Source organism: Brachyistius frenatus, unplaced genomic scaffold (assembly GCF_029030835.1).
Source record: "Brachyistius frenatus isolate BFR_SWC_R1_liver_20210118 unplaced genomic scaffold, ASM2903083v1 Contig_76, whole genome shotgun sequence".
Classification (NCBI taxonomy): Eukaryota; Metazoa; Chordata; class Actinopteri; family Embiotocidae; genus Brachyistius; species Brachyistius frenatus.
In genome coordinates this window covers 1,583,718-1,607,176 of record NW_027210675.1, presented here as the reverse complement: position 1 = coordinate 1,607,176, position 23,459 = coordinate 1,583,718, and the positions used below count along the sequence as shown (strand labels likewise).

Below are 23,459 nucleotides of genomic sequence, written 5' to 3'. Positions count from 1 at the left end.
GTCTCTCCTCGGTCTCTCCCCCCTCCCCCTCTCTCCCCCTTCGCGAAGCACGCAGGAGGTTTTATCAAACGCTGACGGGGGAAGACAGATGGCTTTGAATAGGGGCGCCTAATGTAAAAGTGTGTGGAGTATGGCGGAGGGGGAGATAAGCAGCAGCCGGCCATTCCTCTCTGGCTGTGTTGGGGTACAGGGCCTTAAATCACCTGTTATCTCCTGCAGCCTCAGCCAGACGCTAATGGTCATCACAGCGGGCTGAACCCTGCAGGCAGCAGCGGGGGAGGGAGAGGGGGGGGGGCGGAGAGGGAGGGGGAGCTTCGGACTCTTCCTCTCCGCTGCGGCTGCAGTGGGCTTCAACACAGACGCACAGAGGGATGGCGGACGTTACCGCGGGAACGTTATTTCTCTGTGCTTTACAGTCGAGCAGACGTCCCATTGACACACTGCCCATTAGTTTACTGTAAGATGTGACATCACCATCTGGGCAGAATTGTAGCGTGAAAGACGGCTTCTTTTTTTTTTTTAAAGACATACGCCGTCTCACAACCGGGGCCGTGTTTTGCAGCTTTGGCCACGATTTAGATTTGGTACGATAACACTGCAGTCCCTAAAGTAGTCAGTGGCATCGGAGAGGACTACACGGCACTCCAAACGGGTGATGTTCAGACGAGCTGTGAACAAGCGAGCGTTTGACCAGACTATGTAAATCAGGCACAGAGGCAGTGGTGGTTAATTACAGAGAGCGTTATCACAGGGAGATAAAGTTAGACAGGGTCCCTCATTAGTTTGTTTTACGAGTCGCGCTGTTGTGTTGTGCCATTTTCGGTCCAAGCCCGATTTCTCTCATTTTGTCCACGTGACGCACAAATAAGCCTTAATACAGATTAGAAAGTTACACAAAGAAAGAAACATGAGAAAGGAGGTGATGACGGTTTACTTTGAAATTGTACCTGTAATTAAAAGTTTAAATATTGTTGTTGAAGGACATTACAGGCGTCACGTTTTGCATCACCTAAGAGTGAAAAAACACGTCGTTTGTAAAAAAAAACAAAAAAACCCCACCATGTGGTTGGGGTTAGTCTCACGCACTACAACACGGGTCTCCTGGGTGATAGTCCAGGATTTGCTCTTTCTAGCCAACCACCTTGCGTGGACTTTTGTACTTTTTTTTTTTTTTTAAATTGACCCCCGTCACATGACCTTCTTCTTCGACCTTGGTCAAACTGCTTATGCTTTTTACGTCACGGCCGGGCAAAGCGTGACACTGACACGGCGTCCTGTAGTGGACTGAAGGTTTTGCATTACACGCTTTGGTAAGATACCAAATGGGCTGCAAGGCGCGATGATGAAACGTACTGCACAGACAGACTCCGCTAGTGTAAAGTTAACTATTGCAAAAACAAAAAAAGAAAAAGGCTTAATAACAATATAAAGTTATGTAATTCAGTTTTTATTGGCCTATCGTTTTGTTGACTTGCGGTACTATAATGTAAACATTAAAGTTGACCTTTAACCTTTGGGATACATAACATCCCTCTGATCTAAACCATTGTATCTATTGGTAAAACTGGTTAGAGGCAGTGATTGATTATAGCACATTTTAATAGTGTTCACGTACAGTACTACAACAGTTATTATGCTTAAATCAATGGTCGAAGACCGCCTTTAAACTTTAAAACATGTTAAAACATGACTGTCTGGTTAATCGTTTTATAGTTTGCCACCATTTTTTGTCAACTAAATCGGTTTGAATAACCCGTGAGTTTGTTTAAAAGCTGAATTCCTATTTTCTCACCCGATCACAGGCGTCTCAGGTCTCGTCAGTTCACTTGAGCTGTGGATTGTTGTTATTAAAAATAGGGGTAATGAGTGACTCTGTCATGAACCACAATTATCCTTTAAAACACCATTGCTTATCATCACAATGACATATTCACTGCCTTCATTATCGCGCATTAATATGCCATTATTATGACATCACTTCTAATAACACACTCGGTCTTCATCATGCTGGTAACACAAAGGGCTTTGTCTGTTTCACAACAAAAGGAAGTTCCACAGAGTCGAGTGACTGCAGCTCAATTATCGGTGACATCACCGAGCTCTCGGACCAGCTGCGTTCTTCGGGAAACCGTCAACAGCTCGTCGCTAAGAGCGCTCTGCCGACATTTTTTTTTTTGGACTTAAAATCGGCACGCTGCTCTCGACACGATCTGAACGTTAACGGCGGCAGGTACTTTAAATCTTGTAGCGCCTACTGTTCGGCTCGCAGGGTGACAAACACGTAGAACTTTTATAGACTGCCATTGCTGGGAATACGAAAATGTAATAGACTGTATATATATATATATTGAGATTAGACCCTCATCTGTTCAGCCTTGTTCTAAAAATAATGTCGGCGCAATGCATGGCAGAGTACACAAGTGAAAGTTCAATCGGGAACAGTCTTTATGCTTACACTGTTGATTTACATTCTCCGTCTACCCGCTCACAACTCAGCTCATCAGCTCGTTCCGACATCAGATCACAACCCTGTTTTTTGCTGCTGGTAAATATTTGATAATAATGATAAGTCTAATTTGTATAGCTCTTTTAAAATCTAGTGTTACACACATATATATATATATATATATATATGTGTTCACAAGCTCGACCAATAAACTCAGAGAAGACAAAGTTGTCGCCATGACAGCAGACAACACTTCAAATGTGGATGTAGCTGCAAAGAAGTCAGGAATCCTAAAGGGTTGATGCTTCGCGCGTCTTCACACCGACGGCACGGAAGATCGAAACTATGAGGAGTTTCAAGGTGGACACCCAAGATTAGTGTCTCCAATTTATATTCCACAAAATGTGAAATATGGTCCGAAGCTCCTCTTCTGTTCCTGAGTTATGGTGTTGAATAATGGAGAGGAAAGTTTTTGCCGAACATTACAATGTCACAGTGAAGTTGACCTTCGACTTTAAAAAAAAAAAAAAAAAAAAAATTTTTTTTTTTTTTTATACACGATATCATGACTTTATCCTTTTAGACCCGAGTTATATTTTCTCACAATTAGTGTCTGAATTCTTGAGTTATGGCAACAAATGCGATTTGTGAGATCACAGCGACCTTTGACCTTTGTCCACCATGATGTCGTCAGGTCATCCTCGAGTCCGAGTGAAAGTTTGCGCCCGATTTGGAGGAATTCCTTCCCGAGGTATCGCGTTCGCGAGAACAGGACGGACGAACAACCTAAAAACGGTCACAAACACGCAGGAGTTTCTAATAAATACGTTTTAAGAAGTGACTCAAAAGACAACCCCCTCCCACTCACCTCCAGCATCCAGGCAGCTCGTCAGACGTCCTCCATCCAGATCTTCCTTCCTTCTCCGCCACCGGCGTCTGGACGCCATCGGGCGGGGGGGGGGGGGGGGGTATTCTTGCACACCTGATGACATAATGACCCTCTTAATGTGATGTCGGGATGGGGGGGGGGGGTCACGCATTTCTCAAACTTTTCAGCTTCCACGTGTTTTGCGCACCGTGTAAAATAAGTTTGTTGAATCGCTCCCCGTGTCCGTCTCTCGTGCGAGTCTCTCCCGATTTAAAAAAAAAAAAAAAAAAAAAAGTGGTATCTCGGACCGACGCGGTCAACGTTCTGCCCAGACTCATCGCCAGGATCTTTCCGTCACAACACCCGCCTGCCTTCAGAGCGAGTGGGGTTTCCACGGGAACCCCTGATCTACTGGATCTGCAGCTGGGATCGCGGTTGAGCGCGAGTGGCAAAACAAAATGCCTTCGTTCCTCCGAGCGACGACGCGTTTCCTCACGCGCCCGAGTCGGCGCCGCTCCGTGCCGCGGATCGGATTTACAGAACGAGGCTCACAGCGAGCCGAGATAACAGGTGGGATTAAAAACGCAGAGTTTATGAAATCCCCCCCAAAAAAACGGCAACCCGATTGCCGGGTTGATTTAAGGCGGTGAGGAGGAGGAGGAGGAGGAGGAGGAAGATTGACACCTACAATCTTCTTTGCCTTGAGAAAACCTGACAGTTTCTTGTTGGAGTTCCTCCCCTCAGCTTTGATGTGGGCCGGGTACCGCGGGGCAGACTTCGCTTGTTACCGCAGCGCCGACGGAGTTCTGATTGGAGCCGGCCAGGACGACAATAGTCATCTCCATTCCCTCTCTCTCCCTCCTTCTCCATGAGTCGGTCGGAATTAGTTCAGCCGCCCTTTACAGGATTAGGATTCGGGCAGGCGACGGCGTACCCACTTATCTCTATAGAATAATAACTTATCTCTCTATGGTGTGTCCATCGGCGATACGCGGCCGCGTCGGGTTCCCATTTTTTTTAATTTTTTTTTCAAAATGGTTTTGAAACAACATTCCCGCGCGCCGAAGGGTTTGACGGTTCCTCGCTGCGTCGTCTGCGAAGGTGCCCGCGGCGGTTCCTCCGGAGGAGTTTCACGCGAAGCCGGCAGACCTTTTTTTCCGCGGACCCGGCAAATTTTGAGTTCCATCAAAGTGTCTCGATTAAAACGGTGACAGCGGAGCAAACCTGCGCGAAAGTCATCGTTGACGCACCGGCGCCTTCCCAACAACAACAACAACAACAACAACGAGACAACAATGTTTGCCGTGAAGAAGGTCCACATGGAGGGGCGGTTTGCTCGTGGGCAACTGGGAAGTGGGAAACTACACCTAAATACCCGCTGAACTCCAAATATTCCAGCGGGAAAGCGCGGCCTTGCTGCACGCACTGATGAGGTAAAAAAAAGAAAAAGAAATGAGCAGCAGCCCGACTGGGTTGGTCGAGCTGACCTCGTTCACTGGCTGTTCAATGTTAACTGCAAGAAATGGTGACAGAACATGAACGTGTAAAGATGTTTTGTACAAATAGTGTTACCTTTACGCAACATCCTGACCTCCATCTCGTCCCTGTCTTGGTTTATATGGATGACGACGAGGCTGTTTGTCACTTTTCTGGATCCTGACAGTAGGAGTAGAGATTTCTCGAGGGGGCGGCGGCCATGTTGCCGCCTTCTTCTTCTTCTTCGGTTTTTAAAGGCAGCTTGCTTCCATAGTGTTGCTCTACTGCCACCTCCTGGTTCTAGTGTTCTCCAGTGACTTACATCCCTTTAATCAGTCCAGTTCTTACCAGGAAGCTGACCGAGCACTTTTTTAAAAAAAATTTTTTTTACTAGGCCTCTGGTCCCCACAGTCCCAGACGCCTTTCATCCCTGTTTAGTCATGTGACCATGTTGCCTGTTTGGCAAACCTGAGGACGCTATGCCCCGCCCACCTATACAGGAAAACTGAGGGCAACACAGACCTGTCAATCAAACAAGTAATGATGCAATTATTTTTATGAATGAATTTATCATTTAAATGAATGAATTTAATGAATGACACCATTATGACTTGTGGAAAAAAACACAAAAAAAACCAATCACTGTATTTGACGAGAGAAGCCGAGTCATATATTTGGAGCCAAGTGGCCGTTGGTGGCATTGCAGTTTAAGTCACCTCCTCATTGGCGTCACTTTTTAGACCAGGAGACTGTGTCCATTTTTATTAAGCGTCTATATCTGTGAAGTGATCCCCTCCCCAGGCGACTGCAGTGCAAGAGGTCATGTATAAGTCATATATGGTTATCTCCTGGCTGCATGGCCTCCTTCATGCCCACGTTAGTCCGTCCACCACTTTGGTCCAAAGCAAAACATCTCCACAACTATCTCGTGGATTGCCGGAAGATTTTGCACAAGCCCACGTGACTCCTGCCGTCTTGGGCGATCCTCTTCTTACGTCGCCGCAGGCAATTCTGGTTCAGTCCGAAACATCCTGACAAATCCTGGATAAGTTGCTCTGAAATTGAATCACATATTCAAGGTCTCTGGCGGATAAATTAGGACTTTGGCGACCCCTGGCTTTTCATTTCCCATCGTGCAAAAATGTCTTCGCGCCCGACACCTTATTTCATCACCAACCCCCTGAAAGATCTGTGACATTCCCATCAGCCTCAGCTCGTGCTTAATGCTAATGAGAAAAATGTCCCCCATGTTAGCAGGCTAAACTAACACATTACCTGCTAAACATCTGCACGTGGGCACGCTGATGTTTAGCATTTCAATCAAATCACTTCTGTGCCTAAATACAGACTCACAGAGCTGTTATTATCCTCCTGCACCGCAGCTCAGCCAGGAAACACCGTCAGGGAGGAAAGAAAGGACTGTGGGTTTTGTTGTTTATCTCTTACGCCGTAGACGCCTGAAGAGAGAATCTCTTCGTGACCCGTAAGCGAAGGAAACGACAAGTCACTCATTCTGTTCGTCCGTGGCTCTGTGACAAAAGACAAGACTTGGAACAAAATTTGGACCCGTCCTGTAAAGCAATGCGGAGGGACAATTTACCCTGTCGGCACGCGTTGGTAAACGGATGAGGCACTCGGACGGGACGGTTTCCCTTGTAGGTCCCAACTTTTATGTGGGAGGCCCACAAATGCTCTCAACAATTAAGACCACCAAATGCAGAGAGAGAAAGCAGCCTGCTATAAAAAAAAAACCCAACTAAAAAACTCCTGACTGCTCTCTATCAGGAGCGGCGGCCAATTAACAGAATAATTAACTGAACTAACGTCTCTCTTAAACGACTGTTACAGGCCACTGTGACAGCAACGAGTGTATTTTAATTAAAGTGCCCTCCAGTTAGCGTGTGCGTTTACAAAGCCCACGAGGGACTCTTTTCCAGTGAAAAGAGATGTTCAATGAACTGCTGCGCGCTGTATGTGCATTGTGAACGCTTTGTCAGCGTGGGCTAAATTGGTTGCGGATTGTTGTCAAGCACGAGAGAAAAAAAAAACAAAAAAACCCCAATAAAACTATTATTCTCCCTCACTCGCACCAAAAAGCTCATCTCCTCTACTGCTGCTGTGGCTTTCCTTATGGGTGTCCAATGAAGCATGCAGATCAGCATCGAAATTAAAGTGGGATCGGTAATGAAACTCCCAGAGCCCCCTGAGTAAGAAAGTAACAAGACAGCCCATAAATAAGACACGGAGAACAAGATCATAAACGATTAAGACGTCCAGGAAGTAGGAAATAGGACGCGAGACACGAGCAGGAAGTCGACTGATATGCCTGTACCTGAACTGTGGCTCCGCGGGGAGAAATGTCTGGTATGTGGGGCAGAAATGTCATGTAGCTGTCGAAATCAATATCTAAATGAAGGCCGGTAACGTCTCTGTTGAAAGTACTGATCTCGGTCGTCAGTTTGAAATGTAAATCAATGACAGATTTAAGAGTTTCTGCTGAGAAAATGAATTCACTTTCTCCCGGAATGATTTATAAAACAAACTGCCGCTGCTTTTTTGAAGATAAGAGGCAGCTATAATCATTGGATACCAAAGTGATATCGGGTTTTAGAGGCAGGGTGCTTCTTTTAAACAGAGATATCAAAAAGATGAACTTCAGGTAATGACTTCTACTCTTCAAAAATAGATAGATGCCCTTCAGGAAATGAACTCTTCAAATCTAAAAAAAAAAAAAAAAAAGAAAAAAACAGAAAATAAAAAAGCCTTGATTCTGCATTTTTAATGTGTGTAAAGTAGTTGAAGCCTGTTTAGCCTGATTGAATGAGCAGGTGTCGCCCGTTAAAGAGACGAAGTGAAGCAGATGGTGAACAGAATCATACCGGAGCGGGGTGGGGATGAAGGGGGGGAATAAATGTGCCATGTTGGTTTCTCAAGTTTATTCGATCTGTGGTTATCAAAGACAATGCCCAAGAACATAAGTTATGAAAAAAAAAAAAAAAAAAAAAGCCTTCATGATTGGGAGTTTGATATGACATAGTGTTACTATTTTTAAACATAGGCATATTTTCCTCATTTATTTGAAAACAGCAAAAGTAAAAAAAAAAAAAAAAAAAAAAAAAAAAGATCGAAACAAACGGCTGGACAGAAGAGACAGCAAAGATGCTGAAAAGGACATTATCTCAGTGGAGTGCTTCTTTCGGTGAGCCTCGGGACGGCTCTTGTGTCTGCGCGTGTGCGTGGGGCGTGTGCACCATGAGTTCACCAGACTCCACATAAATCTTACCATTGTTCACCGGAGGTCACCGGCGCAGCGACTTGGGAGTTCACCATTGTTTCCAAGTGCTGCGGGGCGGAGGACAGTCCCCCCCCCCACCCGCTGTCACCGCCAGGCTCCGGCCGGCCACACAAACACTATTCGGGTTGTGTTGAGGAGGAGGGGGGAAGGGGGGGAGCGAGAAAAATTAAAAACCAACCGCCAGTAACCAGGCACCTGGTCATGACATGGCCCCTTAGACTTAAAACAACACACACAGGCACGCTTGATCACACATGTATCCATCCTCTCGCTCGCACACACACACACACACACACACACACACACACACACGCACACACTGTACAGTATACAATGCACAAGCCCCATACATACAAAATTAAGACCATTAGAAACACTTGGTAAAAGCACAACGTGGTTTTCGTAAAATTAATTGCACATGAAGAGACGAGGTGGAGGAAGCACAGTGAAGAGGAGGGAGGGAGGGAGGAGGGGCAGCGGTGAGCATGGCAAGAAGGTACAGTACATTCAGTAAACAAAAACAAAAAAACGGAGAAAAGGAAAATAAAAAGGCAAGATTAGAACAAAACCACTGAAAAGAATTAAATAAAAATCAAAACACTTTTTTTTTTTTTTTTTCCCAGTTTATCATTTTCTTTTTCTCAGTCACTGATTAGGCGCTCACTCCGGGGCGGGGGGGGTGTGTGCCAGTCTTACAGTAGTCCCAGTGTCGTCTCGGTAGAGCGAGCTCGGTCAGTTGTGTAGATTTGAATTGTTTTCTTATTTAAAATCGATGTTCACATCTACATCTCTACAGACCCGACGTCAGGAGCGTCAGGCGGGGGAGTAGTGGTAGGGTGCAAGTCTTCCATGACCTGACATATGCACAGGCATTTAAACACACACACACACACACACACACGCACGCACACACACACACACGCACACACACACACACGCACGCACGCACACGCACACACACTCACACATAAACACACAGAGTGCATTTTCATTCCTATCACCCCTGGGTACAGGCTTTTTCTTTTCTTCTCAGCTCAGCGCGCCGAGTACGCCTCTCTCCTCTGTACAAAAGCAGCCTCCTTCCCTGGAATCGGAGACCGCGTGTTTCTCCTCACTCCTTCTCTCCTATTTTAAATTTTTTATTTTTTTATTTATCTCCCCTATTTTTCATCTTCTTTTTTCTTTCATTTTTTTTTTTTTTTTTTTTTACTTCTTTTGAGAGTTGAGCAGTTTGTCTGCCTCGGGGTACATGGGATACTTCACGGTCTCGATTTTCTCTTTGACCTTGTAGGAAGGGTAGAGGCCGGTGCGGCCCAGTTTGCGGTTGATGCCTTTGGAGTATCCGTCCCAGTGGTTGCCGGCCACGCCGATCACGTCGCCGGGCTCCAGCGGAATGTCCTCGCTGTTGCGCGGCTGGTGCGGGTAGATGGCGATCTGATTGTGGGCGTTTTGACCTCCGAAGTAGTAGATGTCGTCCAGGGAGTAGAAGAAGGACGAGGCGTCCGGATGCAGGGTCTGCATGATCTCGTAGGCCACGCGGCAGACCTGAGAAAACGAGCAAGGGGGGGGGGTTATTTTCATAGTGAGATCTATAAATGAAGAAGATCTGTTCGAAAAGCATGAAGTGGAACAAAAGGACTCCTCACTCTCTCTCACACACACACACACCTTTCATTTCAGTCCAGCTAAAAGAGGGATAAAATGTGCTAAGCGACTCATCCCGGTTAGATCCTTGAAGTGGACTAATAAGCCCAGAATGTGAATAGGAATTACGAAGCTCGCATATTATTTTCAGGGCTGGCAGGAAGCCTAACCACTTCGGCGTTGTAACTATAAAACAGCACTTGAGAAGCCGAGATGATCAGAACGGCGGATGAAAAATGCCACTGTAACGTCAAAGCTGTAAGAAGCAGGCTAATTGTTCCTTTACTTTGAAACATGTGAGAGAAAATGGGACACAGACGTTCACAATCATACGACAGCGATTGTCAAATCGCTTCTGGTTTGCCTCGTGACAAACCGGAAACATGAACCGACAATTATCTTTCTACAGCTTTGACATAAATGGCTTTTTTTTTTTTTTTTTTTTTTTAGTTTGATGTGATGATGTTTTCTATAGCAGTGTTTTTAATTTATAATCAAGGTATTTCTATTTTTATCGTTTTGTTTTTCATTTGTCAATCTTTTTTTTTCCCAGTTTTTGTATGTGCGCTATTAAAATTTGTATTTCTCCTTTCTTGCTGGAGTTCGTTTATTGACCTGAATCTTCTTCCTCTCCCTCTAATTATTATTAATACAAACTGTTTTGAGCTTAGAGGTTGAATTTTGATCTTAAAATTTGTACTTGTCATAATATTTTTGGCACAAATGCCACTTTTCAGCCACATTGCGAGATCTTTGTCAGTAGAGTTGACATGGAGATGGTTGGATGTTTTTTTTTTATATGACCTAACAGAGGCTGACGTGGCTGAGAGCCCTGAAACACAGGATCTTGTTCTTTTTGTTTGTAAAAACAATCATCTATTTCTAACTGTTGCACATTATGGAAAAAAAATTGAGAAGAAAGGAATTTTTTATCAGTTTTATGTAAAAAAACAAAACAAACAACAACAACAAAAAAACACCGCTTCACGATGTCTACTGGATGAACTGACCTGCGAAGAGAAGGTGCAGACGAGGAAGTCGGTCTGCGACAGGAAGTGGATGTCCAGGATGACTCCTCTCAGCGAGTTCTCAGTGTAGCGGTTGTGGAGGCCTGCCGACCACGAGATGGAGTTATCGCTGATGAACTCGTAGTCTGGATACCTGAAAAGGGACGTGAACACAGCAGCTCGAATACGGTCACGTACCGATGCAGCAAAACACACACACACACACACACACACACACACACACACACTGACTTGGTCTTAGCTTCTTGCAGCAGGGAGGGGTCGTCGGTGGCCAGGTAAACCCGCTTCTTGTCGATGTGGACACGTCTGGCCAGATGTTGGAACTGTTCCTCCACGTGCAGCATGTACTCCTCTATCGGGTGGAAGGCCGCCTCCGTCCCCACTTTATCTGTCCGCCTCACATGGACTCTGCAGACAAGACGGACGGAGACACGGGAAGGGTTACAGACTCGGTGTGTATCTCACAACTAAAATTCGATTTAAAATCGGTGATCGAAAAGAAAGCAATACCAAAGAAAAATATGAAGAAGCTTCACTTTTTGCCAGTATTTTACAAACAGGAATTTGACCTCTGCATTTGACCCATCTTTGAGTAGTGAACACACACACACACACACACACACACACACACACACACACACACACACACACACACACACACACACACACACACACACACACACACACACACACACACACACACACACACACACACACGTGTGCAGCAGTTGGCAGCCAGGAAGCAGTGTGGGGGTGAGGTGCCTTGCTTAAGGGCATTTCTTACAGTTATGGTGGTGTAACACCTTCTTCTATAATTTAATGCACGGTTCATGTGTTTGGATGGCTGGAGGAACCACGGTCCTTCAAACTGAAAGATAACATCAAGATTTAGAAAATGCTGATGGAAAGATTGAATCTGTAACAATTCGTACAACTAAAAAAACTGTTCAGGTAAATTTTTAAACCGAAATGTAAAAATTCACAAGTGTCTGATGTGAGTATTTTCTGAATACTTTACCTTTCTATCATGTTAAATTTGAACTGTTGTTGGTCAGACCAAAAAAGGATATTTAACTGGCTGACATTTTAAAGACCAAACAATTACTATATGTGAAATATTGAGAAAAGAATCGGCTATTTAATTAATAATGAAAATGATCATTTGCTGCAACTTCACAGCTGCGACATGTATAATTCAAACTTCCAAGACATCACCATTCACTTCATTTACCATCGTCCTATTTATACCTTGGTGCGGTTATAATAAAAAAAAAAAAAAAACGGATACCGCAGCGCTCGTTTTTTCTCAAAATTAAGAGACACTTGATACGCCAACTTCCTGTTTAACACAATGAAGCTCTGCAAAACCAAAAACATTCAGATCCACTTGTGTTTTCAAGTATAAAGTGCTTTAATGCTGAACCATGGAAAATTATTATTTTTATTCAGAAATACACCCATTCTAATTTGAATTACAAAGTGAGTTATTAAGTAAAAAGTGGCGCATTTGAAACAAAATACAACACTTTCTATGTAATAAGAAGACACATTTTGTTGGCTATTATATTAAGTATTAAAAGAAAAAAAATGGATGAACAAAAGGTAAGGGAAAATTATTAAATGCTGATTATTAAATAACAAAAGAGAGGGTCTCACTTCTAAAATGCACACACGCAGTGAAGATAAAAGAGCCCAGTTTTACCACCATTATCAAAGTAATGGTAAATTCACATGTTCACAGCAGAATTTCGTCTCCAAAAAGAAACTTGAACTTTAATGGCATATTTGGGGAATATTTCCATTGTGTGGCGTAAACACAAACCAAAAATGATGGGAAAGAAGATAAGGGGGGGGGAAAAAAAGAAAAAGAAAAAGGCAAACGGTGACAGCCAGAGAGGACGTTTAAGAAACGGAGGCAGGAATAGAAATAACCAATCCAACTGTGTTTTGTTCGCTGTCCTTGTCATTGCTTCCAGTGAGGAAGGACAAAGAGAGAGAGAGCTGTCACCGGCCGCACATTTGAGAAAAAGAGCACAGCTTGAAGACAGAACAAAGGGCGAGCGGGAAGGGGAACTCCTCTTCTGACACAGACGCATTCCTCGAACTGATGGATGCCCAAAACGCAATTTTTTCCCCCCATCAAGAACTATTCAATTACAAAACTACCCAGCTACGTCTGCATTGTGACTTCTGGCCGAAAGGAGCAAATGACATTTTTCCAAATTTGAGAGGAGAATAAAAAAAAAAAAAAAATTTTAACCTTCACTTTTTTGTGAATATGTACTTTCCCCCCACATTTCTCCACATTCATAGAGTTCCACCATGGAAGCTGCCCAGTACAACCGGCTGTCTACCGCTGGCCAAGGAGCAATTCCACGGGAACATCCAGGATCAGGAGCTTTTTGGAGGCACCTACGTGAAGAACATTAGTCTTTTTCCTTCCCCCGTTCAGGATCTGTCGGCCACTATGTGTGTGTGTGTGTGTGTGTGGTGGGGGTGGTGGTGAGTAAGACGGGGCCGCTCCTAATTTCTACCGCCGGCCAGAGATCAATCAGCGACTACATGGGGATGCCCGCCTTTATTTACGTGGCAAATAACCCCCCCCCCCCCCCCAAAAGAATGGAGGTGAGAACAGGAGGCTGACAAGAGTGGGTGACGTGGGTGTCGGGAGTATTTCGCTCGGTCTCTGCGTCTGATCGAACAGAGGTCTTGACATCAGGCTTCTCCATCCTTTGTCAGGGTCCCTCTCTCCTCTGCTGCTTTCATGTCTGCCGTGTTTTGTCCCCCGAGAACCTTTTTTATTTTTTTTTATTTATCGCCCCTCTTCTCTCTCTCTCTCGTCGGAGCAGAAGAGGCCGCGCCGAGGTACGACTCGGCTCTCAAGCCGTCTCGTCCTCACGTCCCGCCCGCACTCTCCCACACCGCCGGCACAATAGCTCAATTCATTTCTACCCATTTCACGCAGTATTGGCAAGGCAGGGCCGTTCTCACGGTGGGCGTTGCGGAATACATTAAGGTATCAAACACGCCCACGCTCGACACAGCCGGTGCTGAGTCAGGCAGATTGTGACGACGGCATATAGACTGAATAAATGATTTGTCTGGGAGCGACCTCGGCGTTCCGGTCGCCTCGTCGGCCGCCTGTAAAGAAGAGGACGAACAGCAACCCGTGACTCGTAGCTTCCGTCAGCATTTTAATCTTTAGAAGAACGTGTCGTAACTGCAACGTGCACTTTGTCATCAAAACCACGTCAAAGTTGTTATTAAGATCGATCTCTGAAGACTCCTCATGATTATAGGTGATGACAAATCGAAGAAAAAGCCAACGTAGGGTGTCTTAATAAGCGGTGGGAGCTATGACGAGCCTCCAGACGAGCTTCAATGGGTTCAGTATAGATCGTACAAGCATCTCTAACACGGAGGTTCCCAAACTTTTCTGACCGTGTACAACTATGTACCGCTTCCCACAGCGGGTACGAAGCGCTTCTGACTGCCCGAAGCTGACGTTAGCATTGTGCTATGTCAGATGTAGCGTCCTCCGACCCGGCAGCTTTTAGTTCCAGAATATTTAAACGATTAACGAAGAATTTTGACATCATTGTAATGAGATGTGCATGTATGGAACAACTGTTATCGGTAATAAAGTGAAATTAAAATACTTTTTTTTTTTTTTTTTAGCTGGAATGTAACTGTTAGGCCTTCCAGCAAAACTCTTGAGTACCACCAGTGGTATGAGTACCACAGTTTGGGAACCACTGCAGGACTGGGTAGATGGACAACTCTCCCTCTACCATACTAATAAACATATTTTCTGACCGCCCCTGAATGCAGCATTATTCAACTTCTGTGAATTAGTTGGGTTTTGGGGTATTTTTGGGGGCAGACAGGCAGGGAACCGTGCTGATCGGCACAAAGCCGGGTGGACTTTGTAATCTGCGAATGTCGCGCTACATCTGTATTATGATCCACATTTTGTGCCAAAAATAAAGTCAGTCCTTCCAGCAAAGCAGAGTTCCTGAGTTTTGCGTAGACACATTTTCCTGATTGGCGACGGGAGCGAGATGCAGTTTGTTCCGAGGAGCATGGAGGTGTCTCGGAGCTTTTCAACCAACAAGACACTGTTTGAATCGTCAATCGTTAAGATGTGTTGATAATTTACCGGCGTGCTCGGGAGCTGAAAGAGAATCCGACACCTAAAATGTAAAAAAAAAAAAAAAAAAGAAAGTTGGATGCGACGGCTCCTCGTAGACGTTTCATGTGCCAGTTTGGCAGACATCGCCCGACCCTAAATCGCAGCTCTAACACGTCTAAAAGATACTCTCATGTTTGGTGTTTTGACAATGGCGGCAAGACAGTGAGATCCCATCGCTCCAAAAATCTCCCAAAGATGTTCAAATGGACTGGTATTGGCTGACAGGGATGGCCGTAGCACGTGCTCCACATCGAACAGCGAGCCCTCCTCTCCTATAAGGAGGCATCTAAATTTCTGTTTGTCCACTCATACGTTCAACTGTTTTCCTTTCATACTGCAGATATAAAACTGCACGTGTGACTGACGTGTGATATAATAGATTGTGGCACATTTGTTCTCCAGCTGCGTGAGATATGTCATAAATAAATCAAACTTAGTGAAAGTAGAGTACTGACGTGATTGTGTGAACATTTTCAATATAAAGTTGTACTAAATTTTACATTAACGATGTGCCATAAGGCATGTATATATATGTATATGTATATGTGAAAGTGGGCACACAGAATATGATCATGTGACTGTCATTCCTCTCAACTCCATGAAGCGTTTTAGCGCCTTTAAGGAAATTTTTTTTTTTTTTTTTTTTTTTTTTTTACGGTCCAGCGCTTCTCCTGTTTGCTTCACTCTTTCTCAACACTCTCATCGCTGCCAATTTTAGACACAGAGGTCAGCTACCTCCTTAATGTGGCCAGGAATACAACTTGAAATGAAAGCTAATCTTTGCTTGGGTTTACATTAGCTACTGTTGGCCAACACGTTTGCAATATCAACTGTCAGTGTTTGTGTTTAAAGGTTGTTTCCATCTCTGCAAAGAGGCCAAAAACTCCGTTTAAATTGATGCAAGCTTAAATTCTTACCACTGAAGCATGGATTTAGCATTAAGAGTCCACTTCATGAATAACATCCATCAAGTAGCGAACAGGAAGCTCTTACAAATTGTGAAAATGTGCTGCTGCTGATGCACCAGAGTCTCTGTAAGGGAGAAAACAAGTTTCCAGTGCACATCTTCAAAGTCATATTCTTATATAGATGTTTACGTCATTGATTTTCTTTCACTTTCTTTTAAAATATATTTTTACCTGTGTTTTGCACAGCTGAGAGAGGTGAGAGAGATTTTCTTCATAATGTTATTGTAAGGTCTAGCCACATCGAATACGCCTGGCATTATAAGAGATATATATAGTAAATTGTCTTGGTAACCACGATGCCATGGTAATAATGCTGCTGTATCTGCAATGGAAGCGGTGGCTCTACTTTCTCTTTCTCTCTGATTATTCCTTGCCATCATTAGGCAGCATTAAATCGTGTCAGGATAGAGTTATGCTGATGGCTGCTTTTAGTCCGTGGCTCCCAGCCTTCCGGCAAACCCGTGTCCAAAGGGAGTAGCGGGTAAGAGGAGCAGCGGTGGTGACGGAGGCATGTGGGGGTCGGCTGGCAGTTGTTGGGCGCTCTGGGGACAGGCTGCCTTTCTTTCCCCCTCGGTGCTCTCTCCGTCAGCTCCTGCCTTTCCCACCGCCGCCCTCTTCGCCTTTTCCTCGCACCAACACTATGGATCTCTTTCAACCACACTTTTACAACTCATATTCACCCCCCCTCCCCCACCACCACCATCACCATCCTTCTCCACACACACACACACGCACACACACACACACACACACACACACTTATATCGCCTTCCCCCACAGTGCTGATAGAAGCACACAGGCACTTTGTTGCAACAGCGGAGCAGAGCCGAGTAGAGTGAATGTATCAAGAGCTGAGAAGGGAAGTGGAAAAAAAAAAAAAAAAGGGATAAAAACTTTGTTCTTCCCAGCGCTTCATTTCAATAACCCTTTCCCGAGTGATGTGGAGGGAGAAAAGAATGGGATATAAAGTGCGTGTGCGTGCGTGCGTGTGTGTGTGTGGAGTGGGGTGGAGGGTAGAGTGGGAAACATAAAGGAATAGTGATAGAGATGTGTGGAAAACTATGAACGAGAGAATCGTGGGTCTGGATGTATGCCTGGGGAACATGAGGGTGACTTGAGTGTGAAATATCAAAAAAAAAAATTGAAAAATCTTGGACCAGCGTGAACAAATGAAGACGGAGGAACGATCACAAATGAGGGGATGTGAGAGGACGGGGAGATTGAACGGGTTGGAAAGAGACAGAGAAAATAAAAAAATAAAAGAAATTGCCCCCAAAAGAAAGAGGGGGGGGGAGGGCGGAGAGTCAAAAAGGGCTTGGGAGAAGGAGACGGTAGCTACCGGTGTGATGAAAGGCAAAGAGGTAAAAACCAAAGAGGATCTGAGAAAAGGGAGAGACAGACAGGGAGAGAAAGAGAGAGCGGAACAAGAGGGAGCGAGAACTGAGCGGATCAGGACAGAAAAAGCGAAGGGAGGCCGGCGACGATCGCTCGCAGCGAAATGTAAAGAAGAAGGGGAAGAAAAGAGAAGTTACGAAAGGCAAAAAGCTGGCACAGAGACTGTGAACATATGGATGAGAGAGTTATGAAGAGGATGACAGAACTAAACCAGGCTCTGACTTCACAGAACTATTAAGAAATAACTCTTAGCGTTCATTTTAAACTACTTCCCCTACGAGGCGGGTGGAGTCAGCCTCGTGGGACGGCGCAGAAACTTTAGATAATCTCAGCAAAGTGCCTGAAAGTCATTTCACATACTTTCCCATGATTGACAGCCCACCAGCTATTATGTGTATTATCCTAATATGGTAGGCTCCTCCCACCTACTAGACCAAGTAGGTTAAAACAACTGCGGAGAATTATTTGCAAAGTCTTATTTGATCCAGTTTCCAAGTGCTGCTGGGAGAAATTATTCATGAGCAACGAGAGGCTGGCAGACAACACATGCATGTTGGTTGACTGAGCGCCTGACGGGGATGCAGCGAAAAGTAAACAAGTAAATAAAAAGCTAAACACCTCCAACATGCTTCTTAAAAAGCTGCTATCGAAAGTGACTCGCAGTATTGTCGGCTGCGTGCGTTCCCACGAGGCACGGCCCTCGGGGGTACTGATCACCTCACACCGGTGAATACTTTTCAATTACGCCGCAGCGGACAATGAGGCAGTTTCAAACAGACATTCAAGAATCTGTGGAGATGACACAACGCTAGGTACTCAGAATAAAAGCGGAGGTGATATCAAAGACTGAAATCAGATCCTGGGACGGCATATTTGCGATGGCTGGCTTTATCTGATCTGCGCTATTTATGTTTCAGTTTCAAGACGAGTAATATTTGAACAGTGAGGTGAATAATATGGGAAGGTGCACACCGTGCTGTAATACTGGAAAAATGGGGACCTTTAAAGGAAAAGGCTGGAACTGTTTGACATTTTTCTAATTTTCAACATATCTTATTAAAACTGTTCAGTCAACTTGTGCAGCACTTTTCACTTCTTTCCCGTTTGTGGCATTCAGCCTGTTTATCCTCACTGAAGATGTAATTCTTTAAAAAAAAAAAAAAAGAAGACATCTCGGTGACATAGTTTTGTTTTTCTAAAAAGGCTAAGTAATTTCCCAAAACATTTTGTTGCCAAGGGTTTTAGCATATCTTACTCGAACAGGAGGAAAAGTGCATTTGTTGGGTCCTATTTTTAGCTGCGGATTAATACTACCGAGTTTTTATGGCACCAGCACTGAGCAGTGAGGTCGACTCATAATAAACTAGAGCGGCTGTGTTCCTTGTAACTAAGGGACATGCCATCCGATATCCAGGTGGAGCTCTTGTGGAGCTACAGTGTAAGCACTGTGTACTGTGCACAGTGTATGTGCATCACATTTTGACTGCACAGATAATACTTTTTTTCTAAAGTAGGATTCATTTATTGTTGGTTTTGGCCTTTTCATTGCTTTTGTTAACAAAAAAAAAAACAAAAAAAACAACAAAAAAAGAATCCTTTAATCAACAAAAACCATTGAAGATAAAAAAATAAATAAAAGCTGCCAGGACATTTATTTTTACTTCGGCCATACAGGTACTGTCAGCTTCTCTTTCAATTGTCTGGTTTGGATTTACTACTTCTGAACAGTTATTCTTTTATCATAGCGTTAGCTTTATACAAAAAGGCAAAAATATCAGATGAGTATTTGGGATGGGGTCACTGATGGGGACAACAAAAAACAGGCAGAATCAGACATATAACTCCACCAAAACACAACAGTGATGAGGGCAGAGTGATAGAATTTCTTAAACAAGTTGATTTGCCTGAACATGAGCTGTATGAGTGTAAGCACTGCAGTGGTGAAAAAGAAAAAGCCTCGCAAAGATAAATAAAGGTAGAGAATAAACCAAACAAAATACTACTCTCAAATTAAGTTTCTTTTAACATTGTGTTAACCTCGTATTAACCTCGCCTAAAGCGCTGTTTGTGCTTGGCTGGGTCTTTGAATTATTCTTTTCTGTTCGCTTCGATTGTGAAGCACTCTGAAAAATGATATTTTGGAGGAATGCTATACAATCGCAGTCACTATAACCGAAGGGTTTATAAGCACAAAAATGAGCATGTGTCACACACGTGGAGAGGCGAGAAAGCGGAGCATCCTTACCCGATGATGGGGTGTTTGAAGCCCAGCTTGGCGGTGGTCTGCTGGATCTCCTTTTCTAGCCATGCCTGAGGGCGAACCAGGTACTTGACAAACTGGGACACCCACCAGACGGACGGGTCACCGTGCAGACGGTGCAGGCGTGGGGCCAGGTCCTCGGGGATCGCCAGGGGCAGGTAGGGGGGCCGAGGGTGGAGACTGTCCACTATGGGCAACTCCACGACTTGGACGTCCTTATCATGGGCTTCTCCTACATGGACCAAAGAAATGCAGGAAGGAAATTAGACACTCAAGTTTAGGGATGTAACAAAGGATTCTATACACTATCACCAAATTATGTTTTTCCTATTTATCAGGTTTAGTCTACGAGATGTGAGAAACCTCTGAAAAATGCTCATCACAGTTTCCCCGAGTCAAAAATAGGGACTTCAAATTGCTTGTTTTGTCCAGCCGACAACCCAAACATATTCACTGAAAACAGAAAAGCATCAAAGAATCAGTTTTAGAAGCTGGAAGCGTAAATGTTTGGCATTTGTGGTTGATAAATGGCTTCAGCGATTCAGGGATCATCACATGCGAGTGTGCCTTTTTTCTTCCTGTGGACAGACAAAAAGTTTCAGCACGACTCAAGCTAAACACATTTTTTTTACGATCCGGAGGGTGGTCTGGTTGTTAAAGAAAATGTTTTTTTTTTTTGTTTTTTTTAAACTTAAGCTCTTTTCCTTTTTTGTCACTTCTAAAACTTTCATTAGGGAGTTTTTCCTTATTCTAACCAGGAACTGAAGGATAAAGGGTGTGGTATGTTGTAGAAACTGTAGAGGCAAAATTGAGGCAAATTTGTGATTTTGGGCTTCGTAGAAATGACTTGACGGGTTTAAACTTTGTTTTAGGGAAGGAAACTTTCAAAACAGTATATTAGGTTTAGAGACAAAACCAGGTTTTCTTTTCACTTTTCCCTCTTTCAGACCTAAAATGAGGTCTAATTACAGTATTTTTGCCAAAATAAAAAAAATAAAAAGCATACTGTGATGCAATAGCATATCTCAGTACCCTCTCCAGGGCTATTATATTAATCCCTGTTCTATTTCCAGCATCAATCCAAACCCACAGTGAGTCCAGCTTTTGTGACTAACAGCTGCTCTTTGCCTGCCCTTGCTTTAAGGCCAAGGTAAGCTCCTTTCTATCAAGGCTGCAGAGGGCCACAGGCTGAGGCAGGGACCTGGATTGGAGGGGATGGGATGGGGGAGCGGGGAAGGGACGGGGTGGCTGGTGTTCTGGCTGGGGGAGGGGGGGGGGGGCTGAGTCCTGCTTGGCAGAAGCCCTGGGCAGAGGGTTGAGCGGGGCTGATTATGAAGGTCACCTGTTTGGGCAGCAGAAAGGCCCTGGGCACTGCCAGACCTCCCTGCACTTCCAGGCCAACTGTCTGTATACAGAGACACGTACGTGTGCACGACGCACACCTGCATGCGTAGTATAAAAAAAAGTGGTAAACACACACACAAGCATACAAACGTGCATGCACCCACTCATAACGTTGTCCGTGGAAACACATAGAAATTAATCTGCACATGTAAAGGATGTTCTGGAAAAAAGGTGGTTTGATAATCATAAATCCAAATATAATAACAATAAAAAGAAATATGCATTCACACAAACAAACAAACACACACAAAGAGCCCCAGCTAATCTCATCTCACCAGAAGGGATATGCCTGGCAGACACAACCTTCACTCTCTCTCAGTCTTAAACCCTGAGCAGAGGTTGTTTTTTTTCATGTGTGTGTGTGTGTGTGTGTGTGTGTGTGTGTGTGTGTGTGTGTGTGTGTGTGTGTGTGTGTGTGTGTGTGTGTGTGAGAACTCCTTTTATTTATGTAAAAACAAGTTTGAGGCCTGCGTTCTGTCAAACTACAGTGTCTTTTGTAACTGCTACATGCAGCGGCAAGCAGCCTCCATAACACACTTCCAAACAGATGGCATAATGAGTCATTAAAAACGGCCTTTCACAGAAGAGGCTACACAAAAAAAACATGTTAAAAACAAGGATAGAAACAGAAGCTTAAATTTGTGTGTGTGTATGCTGGAACATGAACTGAATATAAATTGGTAGAAGCATTAAATATTGAACAGAAAAAATATTCCCAGGCCTGTCTTTGCTTATATAACAGCATTGGCAGGATTCACATAAGGGGGAATGGGCATATTTTGAGGCCTGCACTTCTTGGCACAAATGTACAGATATGCAGTACGTCTTCCTCCCACAGCTACTTAATTAGATCACAAAGCTATTCTAAATTTCATCTCAACTCCAAATACGTCTCCTCTGCATACATCTCCTGTGTGCATCATCACTTCAAGCAAAAAGGTCTGCACTGACACAGAATTCCTACACTGTATTTTAAGCCCATGATGTATACCGAGCTTAATGAATATTTCATAAGATTAACATGGCTGTGAAACAGGAGACACAAAATACCGAGCCTCTACCTTCATAATACATTTGAGACACAGAGTTTATGAACTTGGAGATCTCTTGTTCCCCCCTTTACATGGCAGGGAACATTATGTTTCTCCTGCTGCTCTTACACTCACATATAAGGCAGTAATATCTCTACAAAGAACCTCAAAGGAGTCTCTTTGGCAAATTAGCCCTTTGATCAACGAACCATTGTTCCACAAAGAAGACTTTGTGTGTTCATAATTTGGTCTGCTAGTCCCTGCGTGATGGTGCCGAGCTCTCTCATGCTGTCCATTGAACATAAACGTTGTGGTAGAGAGGAAACATGCACAAGTGGACTAAACAGGCAGTAGTGCTGGCTGTTGAAACTTATTACTGAGATCACGGACAGAAATGTGTCCAGAGCACAGAGAATCCCCAGGAAGTTTGAAACACGTGCCTTAAATATGGTTTTAGATTTGTGATCATACTTTCCAACGTCTTAATGTCTAGCAGTGTTTTATTCGGGCAAAGTTTTCGCACAGCAGCTTGTGTTAATGAGCGTGGCTTCGCTTACATCTTCAGTGTTTGCTGTGATTTTAGTCTGGAAACCCTGTAAGGTTTGTTTAGCCACTCTGAAGGGCGAACCAATCAGGGATCAGTGGGCGTAGCAATGACGTTGAAGTCAAAGCGTTTGTTTCTAATTGTAGTTCCAACAATGGCGGAGGTGGTAGGGCTAGAAGAAGCGATACGAACAGTTGTGGCAACGCAAATATTTAGGAACTGAGGCCAGAACAAGAACAAAGCTCCTTAAATTTACTTTAAAAAAAAATCCTGTCATGTTAAATTTGCCGACATGGAGTTGCACTCGGCTCACATTGGGGGAGGATCTCGGTTGTTTACAGCTTCGCTGAGTTACGGCGCGCAACATATAACGTATGGTGGTCAATGCTCATTGGTTAGATTTATAATTACCCGAGGTCACGCCCAGCAGGATTTTGCAACTGGAAACTATCATGCAGTAATATTCATACAGTGAATTGTGGTCTGATGTTACCAGGTTTTATGTTTAGACCATGTAGTTTAGACCTTTGGCTTCTTTTGTCAAGTTAATAGAGTCTTGTCGAAAATGATTTCTCTGTCCCTCAATAAAAGGCCTGAAAAGTATTGTTTTTGTGCTTCAAGTCGGGATCTGTATCAGCACTGGTATCGAGTATCCAGCACCGAGAGAGACGGAGAGAGTCTCTATCAATAGTCTCTGTTTATCGGGACCAATATCAAGAATGAAAAAATACTAGGAGAATAACAAGCTTTAGAGTGAGACCAACTTTCTTTAATCACATAATTTCATGAATATTTTTCCTTTTGTTTTTCCAACAACTTGTTTTCTCCTCTGAATCATTTTATTTAGTCTCTTTTTTAGACACTCACAGTTTTACCTCAGCCGCAGAGCAAACCATAAATGGCTACCC

The 23,459-nt window shown here is 44.0% G+C and overlaps 1 protein-coding gene across 2 annotated transcripts in view; it reads right to left on the bottom strand.

The window, feature by feature from the left end:
* Positions 1 to 9,257: 9,257 nt before the first annotated feature.
* The window catches only part of fut8b (fucosyltransferase 8b (alpha (1,6) fucosyltransferase)), an 82,011-nt gene continuing 67,809 nt past the window's right edge, over positions 9,258 to 23,459 (bottom strand). For both annotated transcript variants that reach the window (XM_069708590.1, XM_069708592.1), the window contains exons 7-10: positions 19,558 to 19,804; positions 10,989 to 11,165; positions 10,740 to 10,890; positions 9,258 to 9,630 (exon numbers count right to left, since the gene is read on the bottom strand). In XM_069708590.1, coding sequence (XP_069564691.1) covers positions 9,292 to 9,630; positions 10,740 to 10,890; positions 10,989 to 11,165; positions 19,558 to 19,804 — 914 coding nt within the window. In that variant the 3' untranslated portion in view covers positions 9,258 to 9,291. The remainder of the gene's footprint in view (positions 9,631 to 10,739; positions 10,891 to 10,988; positions 11,166 to 19,557; positions 19,805 to 23,459) is intronic.